The 17,930-nt window shown below is 47.2% G+C and overlaps 1 protein-coding gene across 2 annotated transcripts in view; it reads right to left on the bottom strand.

Moving 5' to 3' along the window:
* Positions 1-17,930, bottom strand: part of LOC133451178 (FHF complex subunit HOOK-interacting protein 2B-like) — a 41,875-nt gene extending 23,945 nt beyond the window's left edge. The window contains exons 1-11 of one of the 2 annotated variants that reach the window (XM_061730140.1): positions 17,814-17,930; positions 16,489-16,567; positions 16,337-16,422; positions 14,435-14,518; positions 13,928-14,032; positions 11,956-12,075; positions 11,584-11,868; positions 9,508-9,698; positions 9,341-9,431; positions 8,486-8,562; positions 6,182-6,338 (exon numbers count right to left, since the gene is read on the bottom strand). In XM_061730140.1, coding sequence (XP_061586124.1) covers positions 6,182-6,338; positions 8,486-8,562; positions 9,341-9,431; positions 9,508-9,698; positions 11,584-11,868; positions 11,956-12,075; positions 13,928-14,032; positions 14,435-14,518; positions 16,337-16,422; positions 16,489-16,567; positions 17,814-17,864 — 1,326 coding nt within the window. In that variant the 5' untranslated portion in view covers positions 17,865-17,930. The remainder of the gene's footprint in view (positions 1-6,181; positions 6,339-8,485; positions 8,563-9,340; positions 9,432-9,507; positions 9,699-11,583; positions 11,869-11,955; positions 12,076-13,927; positions 14,033-14,434; positions 14,519-16,336; positions 16,423-16,488; positions 16,568-17,813) is intronic. The other variant, XM_061730141.1, reaches the window with a different exon arrangement.

Raw genomic sequence — 17,930 nt, 5'->3', positions numbered from 1 at the left:
TTGATGGGTCAACAGGAGTGTTGATGGGTGACGGCCCCGCCCCCCGACCAATCGGTGGCGAAGAGGCTGGTGACGCCAGAAATAGTCCCGGCTCAGCCCGCTATAGAACCTCCCTCGAATGGTTACAAAAAAAGGTATCGGCTTGGAGCGGCTCTACCCGTCTCAGCCCTAATGCAAAAGCGCAAAACGGGTAGAACCGAGCTGAAGTGATACTAGTGCAAAAGGGGCATGATGGGTGAACAGGAGTGTTGATGGGTCAACACGGGCGTTGATGGGTCAACAGGGGCGTTGATGGGTCAACACGGGCGTTGATGGGTCAACACGGGCGTTGATGGGTCAACACGGGCGTTGATGGGTCAACACGGGCGTTGATGGGTCAACACGGGCGTTGATGGGTCAACACGGGCGTTGATGGGTCAACACGGGCGTTGATGGGTCAACACGGGCGTTGATGGGTCAACACGGGCGTTGATGGGTGAACAGGAGCGTTGATGGGTGAACAGGAGCGTTGATGGGTGAACAGAAGCGTTGATGGGTGAACAGGAGCGTTGATGGGTCAACAGGAGCGTTGATGGGTCAACAGGAGTGTTGATGGGTGAACAGGAGTGTTGATGGGTCAACAGGAGTGTTGATGGGTCAACAGGAGTGTTGATGGGTCAACAGGAGTGTTGATGGGTGAACAGGAGTGTTGATGGGTGAACAGGAGTGTTGGTGGGTCAACAGGAGTGTTCGTGGGTCAACAGGAGTGTTGATGGGTCAACAGGAGTGTTGATGGGTCAACAGGAGTGTTGATGGGTCAACACGAGTGTTGATGGGTCAACACGAGTGTTGATGGGTCAACACGAGTGTTGATGGGTCAACAGGAGTGTTGATGGGTCAACAGGAGTGTTGATGGGTCAACAGGAGTGTTGATGGGTCAACAGGAGTGTTGATGGGTCAACACGAGTGTTGATGGGTCAACAGGAGTGTTGATGGGTCAACACGAGTGTTGATGGGTCAACAGGAGTGTTGATGGGTCAACAGGAGGGTTGATGGGTCAACAGGAGGGTTGATGGGTCAACACGAGTGTTGATGGGTCAACACAAGCGTTGATGGGTCAACACGGGCGTTGATGGGTCAACACGGGCGTTGATGGGTGAACAGGAGTGTTGATGGGTCAACAGGAGTGTTGATGGGTCAATAGGAGTGTACATTGGTGAACACGAGTATTCATGGGTGGAGGTGAACAGGAGTGTTGATGGGTCAACAGGAGTGTTGATGGGTCAACAGGAGAGTTCATGGGTCAACAGGAGTGTTGATGGGTGACGGCCCCGCCCCCCGACCAATCGGTGGCGAAGAGGCTGGTGACGCCAGAAATAGTCCCAGCTCAGCCCGCTATAGAACCTACCTCGAATGGTTACAAAAAAAGGTATCGGCTTGGAGCGGCTCTACCCGTCTCAGCCCTAATGCAAAAGCGCAAAACGGGTAGAACCGAGCTGAAGTGATACTAGTGCAAAAGGGGCATGATGGGTGAACAGGAGTGTTGATGGGTCAACACGGGCGTTGATGGGTCAACACGGGCGTTGATGGGTCAACACGGGCGTTGATGGGTCAACACGGGCGTTGATGGGTCAACACGGGCGTTGATGGGTCAACACGGGCGTTGATGGGTCAACACGGGCGTTGATGGGTCAACACGGGCGTTGATGGGTCAACACGAGCGTTGATGGGTCAACACGGGCGTTGATGGGTCAACACGGGCGTTGATGGGTCAACACGGGCGTTGATGGGTCAACACGGGCGTTGATGGGTGAACAGGAGCGTTGATGGGTGAACAGGAGTGTTGATGGGTGAACAGGAGTGTTGATGGGTCAACAGGAGTGTTGATGGGTCAACAGGAGTGTTGATGGGTCAACAGGAGTGTTGATGGGTCAACAGGAGTGTTGATGGGTCAACAGGAGTGTTGATGGGTCAACAGGAGTGTTCGTGGGTCAACAGGAGTGTTGGTGGGTCAACACGAGTGTTGATGGGTCAACACGAGTGTTGATGGGTCAACAGGAGTGTTGATGGGTCAACAGGAGTGTTGATGGGTCAACAGGAGTGTTGATGGGTCAACAGGAGTGTTGATGGGTCAACAGGAGAGTTCATGGGTCAACAGGAGTGTTGATGGGTGACGGCCCCGCCCCCCGACCAATCGGTGGCGAAGAGGCTGGTGACGCCAGAAATAGTCCCGGCTCAGCCCGCTATAGAACCTCCCTCGAATGGTTACAAAAAAAGGTATCGGCCTGGAGCGGCTCTACCCGTCTCAGCCCTAATGCAAAAGCGCAAAACGGGTAGAACCGAGCTGAAGTGATACTAGTGCAAAAGGGGCATGATGGGTGAACAGGAGTGTTGATGGGTCAACACGGGCGTTGATGGGTCAACACGGGCGTTGATGGGTGAACAGGAGTGTTGATGGGTGAACAGGAGGGTTGATGGGTGAACAGGAGGGTTGATGGGTCAACACGGGCGTTGATGGGTCAACACGGGCGTTGATGGGTGAACAGGAGGGTTGATGGGTGAACAGGAGGGTTGATGGGTCAACAGGAGGGTTGATGGGTCAACACGAGTGTTGATGGGTCAACACGAGTGTTGATGGGTCAACACGAGTGTTGATGGGTCAACACGAGTGTTGATGGGTCAACAGGAGTGTTGATGGGTCAACAGGAGTGTTGATGGGTCAACACGAGTGTTGATGGGTCAACAGGAGTGTTGATGGGTCAACAGGAGTGTTGATGGGTCAACAGGAGTGTTGATGGGTCAACAGGAGTGTTGATGGGTCAACAGGAGTGTTGATGGGTCAACAGGAGTGTTGATGGGTGACGGCCCCGCCCCCCGACCAATCGGTGGCGAAGAGGCTGGTGACGCCAGAAATAGTCCCGGCTCAGCCCGCTATAGAACCTCCCTCGAATGGTTACAAAAAAAGGTATCGGCTTGGAGCGGCTCTACCCGTCTCAGCCCTAATGCAAAAGCGCAAAACGGGTAGAACCGAGCTGAAGTGATACTAGTGCAAAAGGGGCATGATGGGTGAACAGGAGTGTTGATGGGTCAACACGGGCGTTGATGGGTCAACAGGGGCGTTGATGGGTCAACACGGGCGTTGATGGGTCAACACGGGCGTTGATGGGTCAACACGGGCGTTGATGGGTCAACACGGGCGTTGATGGGTCAACACGGGCGTTGATGGGTCAACACGGGCGTTGATGGGTCAACACGGGCGTTGATGGGTCAACACGGGCGTTGATGGGTCAACACGGGCGTTGATGGGTCAACACGGGCGTTGATGGGTGAACAGGAGCGTTGATGGGTGAACAGGAGCGTTGATGGGTGAACAGAAGCGTTGATGGGTGAACAGGAGCGTTGATGGGTCAACAGGAGTGTTGATGGGTCAACAGGAGTGTTGATGGGTGAACAGGAGTGTTGATGGGTCAACAGGAGTGTTGATGGGTCAACAGGAGTGTTGATGGGTCAACAGGAGTGTTGATGGGTGAACAGGAGTGTTGATGGGTGAACAGGAGTGTTGGTGGGTCAACAGGAGTGTTCGTGGGTCAACAGGAGTGTTGATGGGTCAACAGGAGTGTTGATGGGTCAACAGGAGTGTTGATGGGTCAACACGAGTGTTGATGGGTCAACACGAGTGTTGATGGGTCAACACGAGTGTTGATGGGTCAACAGGAGTGTTGATGGGTCAACAGGAGTGTTGATGGGTCAACAGGAGTGTTGATGGGTCAACACGAGTGTTGATGGGTCAACAGGAGTGTTGATGGGTCAACACGAGTGTTGATGGGTCAACAGGAGTGTTGATGGGTCAACAGGAGGGTTGATGGGTCAACAGGAGGGTTGATGGGTCAACACGAGTGTTGATGGGTCAACACAAGCGTTGATGGGTCAACACGGGCGTTGATGGGTCAACACGGGCGTTGATGGGTGAACAGGAGTGTTGATGGGTCAACAGGAGTGTTGATGGGTCAATAGGAGTGTACATTGGTGAACACGAGTATTCATGGGTGGAGGTGAACAGGAGTGTTGATGGGTCAACAGGAGTGTTGATGGGTCAACAGGAGAGTTCATGGGTCAACAGGAGTGTTGATGGGTGACGGCCCCGCCCCCCGACCAATCGGTGGCGAAGAGGCTGGTGACGCCAGAAATAGTCCCAGCTCAGCCCGCTATAGAACCTACCTCGAATGGTTACAAAAAAAGGTATCGGCTTGGAGCGGCTCTACCCGTCTCAGCCCTAATGCAAAAGCGCAAAACGGGTAGAACCGAGCTGAAGTGATACTAGTGCAAAAGGGGCATGATGGGTGAACAGGAGTGTTGATGGGTCAACACGGGCGTTGATGGGTCAACACGGGCGTTGATGGGTCAACACGGGCGTTGATGGGTCAACACGGGCGTTGATGGGTCAACACGGGCGTTGATGGGTCAACACGGGCGTTGATGGGTCAACACGGGCGTTGATGGGTCAACACGGGCGTTGATGGGTCAACACGAGCGTTGATGGGTCAACACGGGCGTTGATGGGTCAACACGGGCGTTGATGGGTCAACACGGGCGTTGATGGGTCAACACGGGCGTTGATGGGTGAACAGGAGCGTTGATGGGTGAACAGGAGTGTTGATGGGTGAACAGGAGTGTTGATGGGTCAACAGGAGTGTTGATGGGTCAACAGGAGTGTTGATGGGTCAACAGGAGTGTTGATGGGTCAACAGGAGTGTTGATGGGTCAACAGGAGTGTTGATGGGTCAACAGGAGTGTTGGTGGGTCAACAGGAGTGTTGGTGGGTCAACACGAGTGTTGATGGGTCAACACGAGTGTTGATGGGTCAACACGAGTGTTGATGGGTCAACACGAGTGTTGATGGGTCAACACGAGTGTTGATGGGTCAACAGGAGTGTTGATGGGTCAACAGGAGTGTTGATGGGTCAACAGGAGTGTTGATGGGTCAACAGGAGTGTTGATGGGTCAACAGGAGAGTTCATGGGTCAACAGGAGTGTTGATGGGTGACGGCCCCGCCCCCCGACCAATCGGTGGCGAAGAGGCTGGTGACGCCAGAAATAGTCCCGGCTCAGCCCGCTATAGAACCTCCCTCGAATGGTTACAAAAAAAGGTATCGGCTTGGAGCGGCTCTACCCGTCTCAGCCCTAATGCAAAAGCGCAAAACGGGTAGAACCGAGCTGAAGTGATACTAGTGCAAAAGGGGCATGATGGGTGAACAGGAGTGTTGATGGGTCAACACGGGCGTTGATGGGTCAACACGGGCGTTGATGGGTCAACACGGGCGTTGATGGGTCAACACGGGCGTTGATGGGTCAACACGAGTGTTGATGGGTCAACACGGGCGTTGATGGGTCAACACGGGCGTTGATGGGTCAACACGGGCGTTGATGGGTGAACAGGAGCGTTGATGGGTCAACACGGGCGTTGATGGGTCAACACGGGCGTTGATGGGTCAACACGGGCGTTGATGGGTCAACACGGGCGTTGATGGGTCAACACGGGCGTTGATGGGTGAACAGGAGTGTTGATGGGTCAACAGGAGTGTTGATGGGTCAACACGAGTGTTGATGGGTCAACAGGAGTGTTGATGGGTCAACAGGAGTGTTGATGGGTCAACAGGAGTGTTGATGGGTCAACACGAGTGTTGATGGGTCAACACGAGTGTTGATGGGTCAACAGGAGTGTTGATGGGTCAACACGAGTGTTGATGGGTCAACAGGAGTGTTGATGGGTCAACAGGAGGGTTGATGGGTCAACAGGAGGGTTGATGGGTCAACACGAGTGTTGATGGGTCAACACGAGTGTTGATGGGTCAACACAAGCGTTGATGGGTCAACACGGGCGTTGATGGGTCAACACGGGCGTTGATGGGTCAACACGGGCGTTGATGGGTGAACAGGAGTGTTGATGGGTCAACAGGAGTGTTGATGGGTCAATAGGAGTGTACATTGGTGAACACGAGTATTCATGGGTGGAGGTGAACAGGAGTGTTCGTGGGTGAACAGGAGTGTTGATGGGTCAACAGGAGTGTTCATGGGTCAACAGGAGTGTTCATGGGTCAACAGGAGTGTTGAGGGGTCAACAGGAGTGTTGATGGGTGAACAGGAGTGTTGGTGGGTGGAGGTGGTGTCTCTGCCGACGGTGCTGGCCTGCAGCAGCTCTCACCTGGTCACTGATGTGGTCACAGTGCTGCAGCATCAGCTCAGTCAGAGACTTTGTCCTCAAGAGGAAGTGGACCAACTGGTCCAACAGATACCAGGACTGGATCAGTCTGACAGCAGCGCAGAGGACGGAGGTGGAGACCAGCACCACCTGCTCACACCTGTGTGGGGGGAGCATACATTAACTCCTCATTTCCCATGTGGGCTACAGTTATGTGTTTTTGTTGGTCCTGTGTACTTTCATTGGGCCAACTACACCTACACAACCTCCTTAGGATAGGGGTTTCTTACAAGCGGAGTGTTACAGCCACACAAGATCCTGGTGGACAAAGTCAGGAGCACCGTCTCCCTGTTGATTACCATCCCCGCGGTGAGGAGACAGTAGGGGTGTAACGATACACTAATCTCACGATACGGTACACGATATTGAGGTCACGATACGGTACGATATTATAGCAGTATTTTTTAACAACCTTGAATAGAACTGAATAGTTTCTCTCATGTATGACTTGACTTTTTTCTTTTCCAGAAATTTAACAACTAAAATTACATAAATAAATAAAAGTAAATAAATACATACAAGTTTACATCATAAAAAAGATTGATTCATGCTCACCTTATAAGTGTAAGAGATTTATTTTTGTTAAGAAGGTTATTTTGGTAATTCAGGGTTCATTATTTTATAAATATATTCTTTATATTCTGATGTAAATCAGGGACTATAATGACACTAGTCAGTTTATCTGTAGTGATTAGTCTGTTTTAGATTGGGCAGAGTGATACGCCACAGTACGGCACTAGGTGCTGTGTTGATGTTCTAAAATCCTACACTGTTGAGGGACATTAAAGTACACTGGAACTCAGCAGAAGTTGTCCCCGTGTTTATCCTACTCACGACCCCAAAAAGGTTTAATTTAATAAGGTAAGGCTTAACTCTACACCAGCCTTACATAAGTAAAGGTTCAGAGCTCAACACCCTGGAAGAGTCCCGTGATCGGGACCAAAACGGTACTAGTTTCTTCTGAGGAGAAGATTTTGGTCCGTGGGTCGAGGTGCGGTCGGATGCGCGTTACTAGTCAACACAATATATTAATATTAATAACCCGATATCGCGATACAGTTTGTCACCTCCACGACACACATCGTTCCTCAGATGGCGCAACACGGCGACCGACAAAAAGGCAGCCGGTATATGATTTAGTTTAATTGCCAGATACATATTTATACTGGTTGAATCCGGCTCTCACTAGTTCAATTTGGTCCCATCTGGCAGGAGGTACAGATCCATTAGAAGCACAACTAACGGACTCAGAAGCGCTTGTTTCCCACAGCCATAAAAGTGCAGAAACCTCTGAATGTACGATCACGTCTACCTAGTACTTCTGTCGGGTCACCATGATCTCAAACTTCCTCTCCAGCTGGATATGGTCAAAGTTCTCTCTAGAGGAACAGGCCCGGTGATTCCTCCCATTTACATTTACGCAAGCACCAACATCAAGTATATCTGGGGCTTAAGTGCAACCATTCAGAAGAACCAAGAACTGTTGAACTGCTACCAACACCTGGATCGACCAGTTCCAAAATTCAGATAAACCACTATACAGTAATCCCTCGTTTTTTCGCGAGGTTTACATTCCTAAAAGAACCCGTGATAGGTGAAATCTGCGAAGTAGCAAACTTTTTTTTTTACAATTATACAAGGCTTCAAATTGCGGAGATCAGCCCCGCCCCACCGCGACCCGAGTTATTGGATTTGAACGGGAGAAAATAAAAAATGATTATGAAAAAATACAGTAGGACAACTTGTGACTGGCGTGTATTCCACTGCTCTTCTGAGCCGCCGCATCCTGACTCGCTCTGTAGCGTCTTTTTCTTCTAAAGTCTGCGGTGCAGGTGTTTTTTCCAGAGAAGAACATAGTTATGGGTCGTTGATGTCGCTCTTTTTTCTTCTGGGCAAAAAGAATCTTATAAACCGACATGCCACCATGGATTATATCTGAGACTGTAATGAACGATTCATCAAAGGTTCCTGTTCTTGAGCTGCTGCTGAAGCTCATTGGCTGTTCTCAGCATAGTTGCTAAGCAACAAACGTTATTGACAAAGGAAGTGAAGAAGTGGGGAGACTGTTTAGCCAATCATAATGCAGAACACGATGCACAATGTAAATCTGTGAAGCAGCGAGACGTGAAAGGTGAACCGCGTTATAGCCAGGGATTACTGTAGTTCCTGGTGCGGAGCATGATGGTAAGAGAAGACCCAGACAGCTGGAGATGGTGAAGCCTCACATGAAGATGAGGAAGAACTCACGTGTTCAGGAGCTGAGGATGAAGAGTCTCCACCAGGAACAGCTGACCAACACACTGGGACACGTGCACGGCCAGCACCTGCACACACACACACAGGTCATGTGATCAGACGACCTCAGCCCAGGTGCCGAATCAGGTGTAACAGGTGAGTTGGGCTGGGGATCGATTCAAATGTCAAGAATCAATTCGATTCTGAGTCTTAAGATTCAGAATCGATTATCAAGATTTGATTCAATCCGATTTGATTCAATTCCGATATTGATTTGGGTTAGTGTTATTAAAACTGTTTTTTCAGCTGTTGCATGAATGATATGACTGTAGTTCTGCAACATATTAATACTAGTATTATATTGAGATTCAACAGCAAGTATTGCAGCTAATGATGCTGTAAGGACCAATCAGCTCCCAGAATGCTGATAGAACTGCTTTCAGAAACATCGTGGGGCAGAATTACCAAACAGATCCAGGGAGGAAACAGACGGATTAAATCAGTTTTATTTTTTACCATTTTTGAGAATTTGGTTTCTAGCATTTTATGAAAATGTAACTCCAAGACAGTATATAAAGCAAAGAAATATAGACAATTTATGCAATTATAACTGAAAACTTTAATGTTTTCATACCTTTAAACATATTTAAAGGCAAAAACATGGCACCAGTTATTCTCGTGTCCAACAAAACATTCCTTTTTTGAGCATAAACAAAAAAATACCCAAAGTTGTAATGATGAAGAAAAAAAATAAATAAATAAAAATCGATCTTTAGACATACGAAACGATTTTCAGGAATTAATATGAGAATCAATCTAGAATCTGAAAACCGATTTTTTTCAACACAGGCCTAGAGGTGAGTGTACCTGCGGAGCGTCTCTGGTCAGCTGATCCAGGAAGTCCAACCAGCAGAAGAAGTCACTCATGTGATCCGGAGACTCTGACCTGAGACCAGCACTGCAGAGAAGAGCACATGCTGGAGAACTGCTGCAGCCCAGGACTCCTCCCACTCATCGCCACGGTAACGTCCTACCTCCAGGGCCGAGAGCTCCAGTTCTGCAGCGCGGCGGCGTCTTCCTGGGGCAGCAGGGAGTACAGCTCCTGCAGCCTCCCGGCCAGCAGCGGCCCCAGCTGGGTCTGAGCGCTCAGCAGCGCCCCCTCTGGACCGGCCAGCCCTGCCAGCAGCAGCAGTCCCTCGCAGGCCCTGGACCTCACCGGCCCTCGCTGAAACAGAGGCGGAACAATGACATCCATGCTCCAGGAACACGTCAGTGTTCCATCGGCTTTAGGCCCCGTTTACACGTAGCAAAAACGGGCTTTTTCATGCGTTTTGGCCGTTCGTTTACACGAAAACGAAGCTCAAAGTCACCAAAAACGATAATTTCTGAAAACTCCGGCCAAAGTGGAGATTTGCAAAAACTCTTCAAGTTTGCTTGTAAACAGAGAGAAACGGATATTTAGGGTTCAGAAAGTCACCACACTGCAAAAACTCAAAATCTTAACAAGAATATTTGTCTTATTTCTAGTTAAAATGTTTATTTTTTAGTCAAAAAAATCTCATTACACTCAAAACAAGACTCATCACTGGAAAAAAGTGAATGGTATTGACTCTTGTTTTCAGCGTAATGAGATTTTTTGACTAAAAATTAGACATTTTAACTAGAAATAAGACAAATATTCCTGGTAAGAGTTTGAGTTTTTGCAGTGCAGCGTCATGAGTGAGACCTGTGTTTACAATTTGTTTGGCCACCCTCAATATTTTCTTGTATTTTACCTGTTTTATATTCTAACGTCACACTTAAAAGTAACTCCACTTCTCTGTCACTCCAAACCAAAGACTCTCGTTCATCTTGGAAGTAACTGGAAGTTACTCGTGTCATTTGTTGATGTTTTTTTCCAGGATTCTGAGTGGCTGGTATGACTTTATCTTCTCGTTACACTGCCCCCTGCAGATTTGGCTGCTCATAGCACCTTAACAGCTATTTATGCGGGTTTGTGTAAATTATGGTATTTTTCAAAACGTAGAGGGGGAAATATCCGTTTTTGTAAATACCCGGCTACGTGTAAACGTGGCCTAAGTCTGCTTGTTGTTGATCACATGAATTTCAATTCAATTTATTTATTTATTAAGTTTATTTGTGTCAGGGACAATGTACAAAATGACATTAGTCTCAGACATGAGAAAAGATGCTTTGTACTGGATTTAGCTTACTAGCTACTTTCCATCCGTAGTCCCTGGATCCAATTTAATTCAATTTTATTTATATAGCGTCTATTACAACAGAAGTTGTCTCTAGGATCTTTCCAGAGACCAGAACATGAACCGCCGAGCAATTATTACATAAACATAGCATAAACAATGGCAGGTAAAAACTCCCCTACTGGGAGAAAAAACGTTTTTTTTCCCCTTTTTTTTGTAACTTTATTGATACCCGAAGGTAGATTAAGCCAAAAGAGTGGCAAGGAAAATCTCCCCTTTAGGAGGGAGGAAGAAACCTTTAGCAGGACCTGGCTCATAAGTGGAAACCTCCTGCTGGACATGACCTGATCAATAAAGTTCCTCAGACACAAAAGCATGACGCTGATCCTCAGCTCTGGTCACCTGACTCATGTTGCTGAATTAGTGTTAAGTTGAACTGTGTCTTGATGTTCCTCACCAGACTTCCAGAGCAGAACCAAAACCTCAGTGTTGTGATAAAGCGTATTGATCATATTCTGGGTCGACGGGACTCCAGATGTTTATCAGGAGCCTTTAACAAGCCTGTTCATGTGACGCTAGTGCAGCTGCTAGAAACCACCGCCGGCTCACTGCAAAAACTCAAAATCTTGACAAGAATATTTGTCTTATTTCTAGTTAAAATGTGTCATTTTTAGTCAAACTTTTAGTTTATAGTCAAAAAAACAAGTGTCATTACTAGAAAAATAACTTGTTATTTGACAATTTTCTACTCTTGACTCTTGTTTTAAGTGTAATTACATTTTTTGACTAAAAATGAGACATTTTAACTAGAAATAAGACATTAGATATTCTTATAAGATATTCTTGGTAAGATTTTGAGTTTTTGCAGTGCTCTGCTCTGGTTCTGGCTCTGGTACCCGGTTCACTTACCCGACTCCCGCTCAGCTGCAGCAGAGCCCACAGCAGGCCGCTTTCTGGCCGGGCCGGACCGGACTGGGACGACTCTGGCCGGGCCGGACCGGACCGGGACGACTCTGGCTGGACCGGACTGGACCGGGACGACTCGGGCTGGACCGGACTGGACCGGGACGACTCTGGCTGGACCGGACTGGCCTGGGAACACCGTGACTGGGTGGAGAGTGTCTCTGGATCTGTGCTGTGATTGGAGCGTGCGATGCTCTGTGATTGGCTGGAAGCTGCCGGCTGGTTGATAGGCTGGAAACACAGATGATGTCACCGTGATGTCACCGTGATGTCATGATGACGTCAGCAGCGTGACGCCAACAGAGCAGCACCTCTCACCTCTAAGACGTGTCCGAGCGCATGCGGCTCCTGCTTGATTCTGGAGCAGAGGACCAACAGGAACTGAGTCTCCTCCTTCTCAGTGTCGGAACCAGGAAGACCACAGAGACCAATCAGCTTCTGAGGAGCACAGACCATGTCCCATCAGTCAGAACGTTTACATGCAGCAGTTCAATCGGATTTCTGATCGTATAAGACATCGTTCAGACTTTTAAACTGCATGTAAACACCTTAATCCGATCTACTTCGGACCTTTTTCGGACATTTAATGATCGGATAGCAGCAGATAGATAATTCGTTCAGAGTCGGAATTTTAACCCCATGTATACGGAGACATCAGATATTGCAGTCTGAGCAGCTGGAGAATTTCCTCTGGGGCTTCACCCGGAAGTGAAAGGAGACGGCGCGTGTTAAATAGTTGTTTAAACACCTTTAAAAAGATGGCAGAAGCTTCATCAGGAAACCGGAGCAGATCAAAATAAAGTGGAAAAATATACGGAAGGCGTAACATTGATGCCAAACAAAACAACCGTCAACCGGAAGTGGCTCTTTGTTGAAATGGTTACAAAGAGCCAAAAAACCATTTATCTGATTCTCTGAACAGCATGTAAACTCAGACAAGTGATTGGGTCTTCTGGATGTTTATCTGATACCATCAGAAATCCCATCTCTTTGCTGCATGGAAACGTACTGCCAGGTCCGCTATGTTTGGATTTGTGTACTTGGTGATTGATAGTTAATAAGTACGAGCCAGAAGAATGAGCCGGCAGTCTTTCTGACATTAGAACATCGGTGATGACATCACAGCTCAGCAGACCGACACGGATTCAAAAACATCTACACATTAACTGGACATGAAATAAACACTGGATGTTAATATGACAGTGTTTTGAACCGTTCATTTATAGGAAAAGTGTTTAATTGATTTTATGGCTGGAGATTAAACACATTCAGGATTGGGACTGGACTCGACCAGAACTGAACTTTGAAAGGGAAGAGGACTTCAGCTGAGACTCAAGTCCTCTTCCCACGTGTGCTAAGGAACAGCCGTGCACCCTCCTGTCAGGGGACCCCCAGGTTTATGAAGTTTTGACGCTCATCACTATCCTGTCAGGAGCTGACTCCTCTCAACCCCAAAAGAATCCGACAATGGCCCGGTTTGGCTGGAGTTAGGGTGGGATTGGGCCTGTGTTGAAAAGATTCTCATATTAATTCCCAAAAATCGATTAATATGTCTAAAGATTAAAAAAAAAAAAAAAAACAATTCTCATCATTACATTACAACTTTTGGTATTTTTTTGTTTATGCCCAAAAAAGGAATTTTTTGTTGGACACAAGAATAACTAGTGCCATTTTTTTTGCCTTTAAATATGTTTAAAAGTATGAAAACATTAATGTTTTCAGTTATAACTGCATACATTGTCTATATTTATTTGCTTTATATACCATCTTGAGGTTACATTTGCATAAAATGCTAAAAACCAAGTTCTCATAAATGGGAAAAAATAAAACCGATTTCATCCGTCTCTGTTTCCTCCCCGGATCTGTTTGGTAATTCTGACCCACGATGTTTCTGAAAGCAGTTCTATCAGCATTCTGGGTCCTTACAGCATCATTAGCTGCAATACTTGCTGTTGAATCTCAATATAATACTAGTATTAATATGTTGCATAACTGTCTGAGTCCTTTGACTCAGACATGTGCTAAACTGCTCGGCCTGTGTTGCAGGGATGGGCCGCACCCATCGTGATGTAATTCCACACCTCCACCACAACAAACAGGGAGGTTCCTCATAGAATGAGGAGATCCACCACAAAGGCTGATCATAACTGGAGTAGTTAAGAGAACACCTGCACGATGTGGATTAAAGCACCAGCTCAGGTTCCCAGCATCCGTCACTATGGGGACAGACCCAGAAAGAAGCGAAGTAGCTGAACATCTTGAGTGTGTATGTGTGTGTATGTGTGTTTACCTGCACAGGTCTGTAAACGTTTATCAACTGCAGAAGAGGTTTCTGCATCTGAGACAAGAACTTGAAGAAGAACAGCAGAACCTGCTGACGCATCCCTGGAGGATACTGCAGAAGAGGAGGAGGAGGAGAAGGTGGAGAGAGAGAGGGAGGAAGGGGGGTCATATAATCAAAACCATGACATTTCTGGTTCTAACTGGAGGAATAATCCCCGAACTGATTCCTACTAAAAATAATCAATCATATCGGAATAAAAACACCAGCAGATGAGGGACAAAATATCTGATCCAGATCGAACTTGGATCTGGTCAGACCTGGTCCACTTCTAATCCAGATCTCACCCATTTTCAGATCCAAACTTGATCTGGATATCAGATATTTATGTTCAGACCAATGCAGGATCAGCCTAATTACTGATCAGGTGTGAAGACAAACATTTCAGTATTATATGTGCCGTCGGGTTGATCAGGTGAGCATGATCAAAGATGGCAGCAGCGCCGGTGATCTTACCTGTGCCTTCCCCAGCGTGCACAGAGTCTCCAGCAGCTTGTGTTGCAGCAGGTACTCCAGACAGGGTCCCGTGTCCTCCACATCCTGATCAATACCATCAATACCATTAAAACCTGAGCCAATACACCAGTCCAGTTAGCAGTGAGGTATAGAGGGAAGTGCATGACGTCACAGATGGGAATTCACACCGGGTTACGCCCACTGAGTGTCAGAAAGACTGAGTGTCAGAAAGACTGAGTGTCAGAAAGACTGAGTGTCAGCGTAAACTTTCAGTTTGAGCAACTGGAAAACATCTAAAATGGGAAAGAGCTGTTGTGGGATTGACTGTACTCATAGATTTAGCAAGAAATCGGAGTTAAAGTTTTACAGACTGCTGAAAAATAAGCTTAAGAGAGACAAATGGATCACTGCAATTCACAGAAACAACTGGATTCGAGGCACCGAAACGTGGATTTGTGGTTCCCATTTTGTATCAGGTATTGTTGGATTTTTGGGTAGCTAACATTAAATGGTCAAATCATAAAGTTCGGTGTCCTCATCACTTTAATTTCTACAACAAATCCTGCCTTGAAGTCGGACCAAGCGTCAAGACTTTTGTAAGCCGTCAAGCTTTGCTTCGTGTATTTCCCCGGCGTAGAAATTAAGTACATATAAATATCAGGAAACTGGATTCGTGGCCAAATATTAATGTCCATGGACCACTGGTTCTTGGTAACTGTACCAAATATTAATGTCCATGGACCACTGGTTCTTGGTAACTGTACCAAATATTAAAGTCCATGGACCACTGGTTCTTGGTAACTGTACCAAATATTAAAGTCCATGGACCACTGGTTCTTGGGGTAACTGTACCAAATATTAAAGTCCATGGACCACTGGTTCTTGGTAACTGTACCAAATATTAATGTCCATGGACCACTGGTTCTTGGTAACTGTACCAAATATTAATGTCCATGGACCACTGGTTCTTGGGGTAACTGTACCAAATATTAAAGTCCATGGACCACTGGTTCTTGGGGTAACTGTACGGGTCACAGACTGCGTTTCCATGCATCAATAACCCTTTTTAAACACGAATATTAGCAATAACCCGGTTTTGCACAGCCATGTAAACACCAATAACCCCTTTGAATAACCCGAATTTGCTCATATTCGGATTTTTAAAAACCCGAATATTGGGTCATGTAAACGCCAAACTGAATATCCCCAACAAACGGAACATGAATTTGTTTTCTGCTCATGCTCTGTTCACAAGGAGTCCTGGTCTTTTGAGTCCAAGGAAATTCTTATAAACACGCAGAAACGCAAGACCACGCCACACTTTTGGAGTGAGGAGGAGACTAATCACTTCATAAATGTAATGAAGGATATGAACATTTTTGCATTTGTAGACGGTAGAAAGTACCGGGATAGCCAGATTTACAAGAAGGTGAGCGAAAAGTTGCGCGAAGCAGCATTTGTTTTGAATTTGGATTCAGGAAGAAGAAGCGGAAATGACGGGAATTGCGTCATCACGTTCTCCGCACGTCGCTGGTTTGATCCAGATATCCCAAATGATTAATTACCATGTAAACGGAATATTCCGAATGTTTCAGTAACCGGAATATAAGTAATAACCCGAATTTTGACTGCATGTAAACGTAGTTACTGTCAAGTCCAACTGCCTTTAATTTAAGCCGATAATCAGCTATTATCCCGTCTTCTCCACTAGTTGAGGCTGTTTTTGCCACTCAGTGCCAGTAAGGGGGCTGGTCCAGTGGGGAAGTGACGTCAATGATTCCCTCTATATCTGTTGTTTATGCAGAGCCTTGTAGAAGGGGGTGTGACATCATCACCGTGTGACATCATCAACGTGTGACATCATCACCGTGTGACATCATCAGCGTGCTCCGGGTTCCTTACCTGCTGCTTTTCCTCGTACACCAAGATGTCCACCATCTGTCGGAGGTTCCAGGGGATGTCCGTCTGTCCCGCAGGACAATTGTCATCTGTCAACACACGTCCAGGTGAGGGACAGCTCGTGTGAGGGGACATTCAGACTGTCTCTTGCTCACCTGTCGTCTCCATGTAGTAATTAGTGATTGATTTCCAGTGGTCAATAAACGAGGACAACAGGTCCACTGTGGGCTCCCTCTGGTTGACGGATGGACGGAAGAGCAGAGGGACAGATGGACAGAGACATAGGTGGGCAGAGAAAAAAAATGACAGAGACAGAAGGACAGAGTGGGATGTCAGAAAGACAGAGGCATAGGGACAGAAACAGAGGGACAATGACAGACAAAGATGCCATAAGGACAGAGAAGGACAGAGACAGAGGGACACGTGTATAGACAAAAGGACGGAGACAGAGGGACAGAAACAGAGAGACAATGACAGAGACAGATGGATAGACAGGTGAACGGACGGATGGACAGGAACAGGAGGACAAGGACAGAAAGACGGAGACAGAGGTATAAGGATAGAGAAGGACGGAGACAGAAACAGAGGGACAATGACATACAGATGCACACACAGATGCACACAGACAGACAGACAGACAGACAGACAGATGTACAGACAGACAGACAGAAGGACGGAGACAGAGACAGATGGGCGGTGTCAGTCAGATTGTTCTCAGGTGTTTTCTGGTGTTTCAGGTCCAGACTGGTCTAAACTGGTTTGGTTGACAACTGTGTGTGTGTCCAGGTCTGTGTTCAGGTCTGTGTCCAGGTGTGTGGTTCTGACCGTGTCCAGGTGAGTCTCGGCTCCAGGACAGCTGTTTACAGCCGTTTACCTGCGCAGGTAAACTAGGGTTGCTTTTACACCATATTCTAGTTGAATTATTGAAATAAATTAACTTTTACACCATATTCTAGTTGAATTATTGAAATAAATTAACTTTTACACCATATTCTTCACCTGTAGCTACATCTGGGCTGATGTGGACATACAGAGAATATGAGGATATTTCAGTTGCTAGTATGGTTGTTTGTCTGTACAGTCATGCAAGTTCAATGCTATTAAAGCACTTTAAACTTTAAACTTTAAATCCAAGCATTTTGTTTTTTCATATAAAATAAATACATTTCTATGCATTTAAGAAGTTTTGGGGATGTCCCTTTTTTTGGCTCCTGCGCTGCTGAAATCGGGGTGTCTCTTATTTGTATTTGTGAAAGGTGCAACCCTCAGGTAAACAGCTGTACTGCTGTACCTGAGGGGGAGGAGCCGGGACCAGCACACCTGTGCTCAGCAGAACCAGCCAGGACCAGCCAGAACCGGTCCGACAGGAACCAGAACCGCCCGGCTGGTACTCTGAAACTTTCACTTTAAAACTTGTCAACCAATAGAAGCTAACAGGCTAACAGGCTAGCAGCAGCTCGCGGGCACGAGCGGAACTCACCGTCTCGAGAGCGCGCAGCAGCAGCCCGGTCAGCTTATTGAAGGCGTCCATTCTGGTTCTGTCTCTGGACTACCCGGTTAGACCCGGTTAAACCAGGTCAGACCCGGTTAGACCCGG

The sequence above is a fragment of the Cololabis saira genome, chromosome 9, assembly GCF_033807715.1.
Source record: "Cololabis saira isolate AMF1-May2022 chromosome 9, fColSai1.1, whole genome shotgun sequence".
NCBI classification, from domain to species: Eukaryota; Metazoa; Chordata; class Actinopteri; order Beloniformes; family Belonidae; genus Cololabis; species Cololabis saira.
Note: the sequence above shows the minus strand (reverse complement) of the source record. Positions and strands in the feature narration are given on the sequence as shown.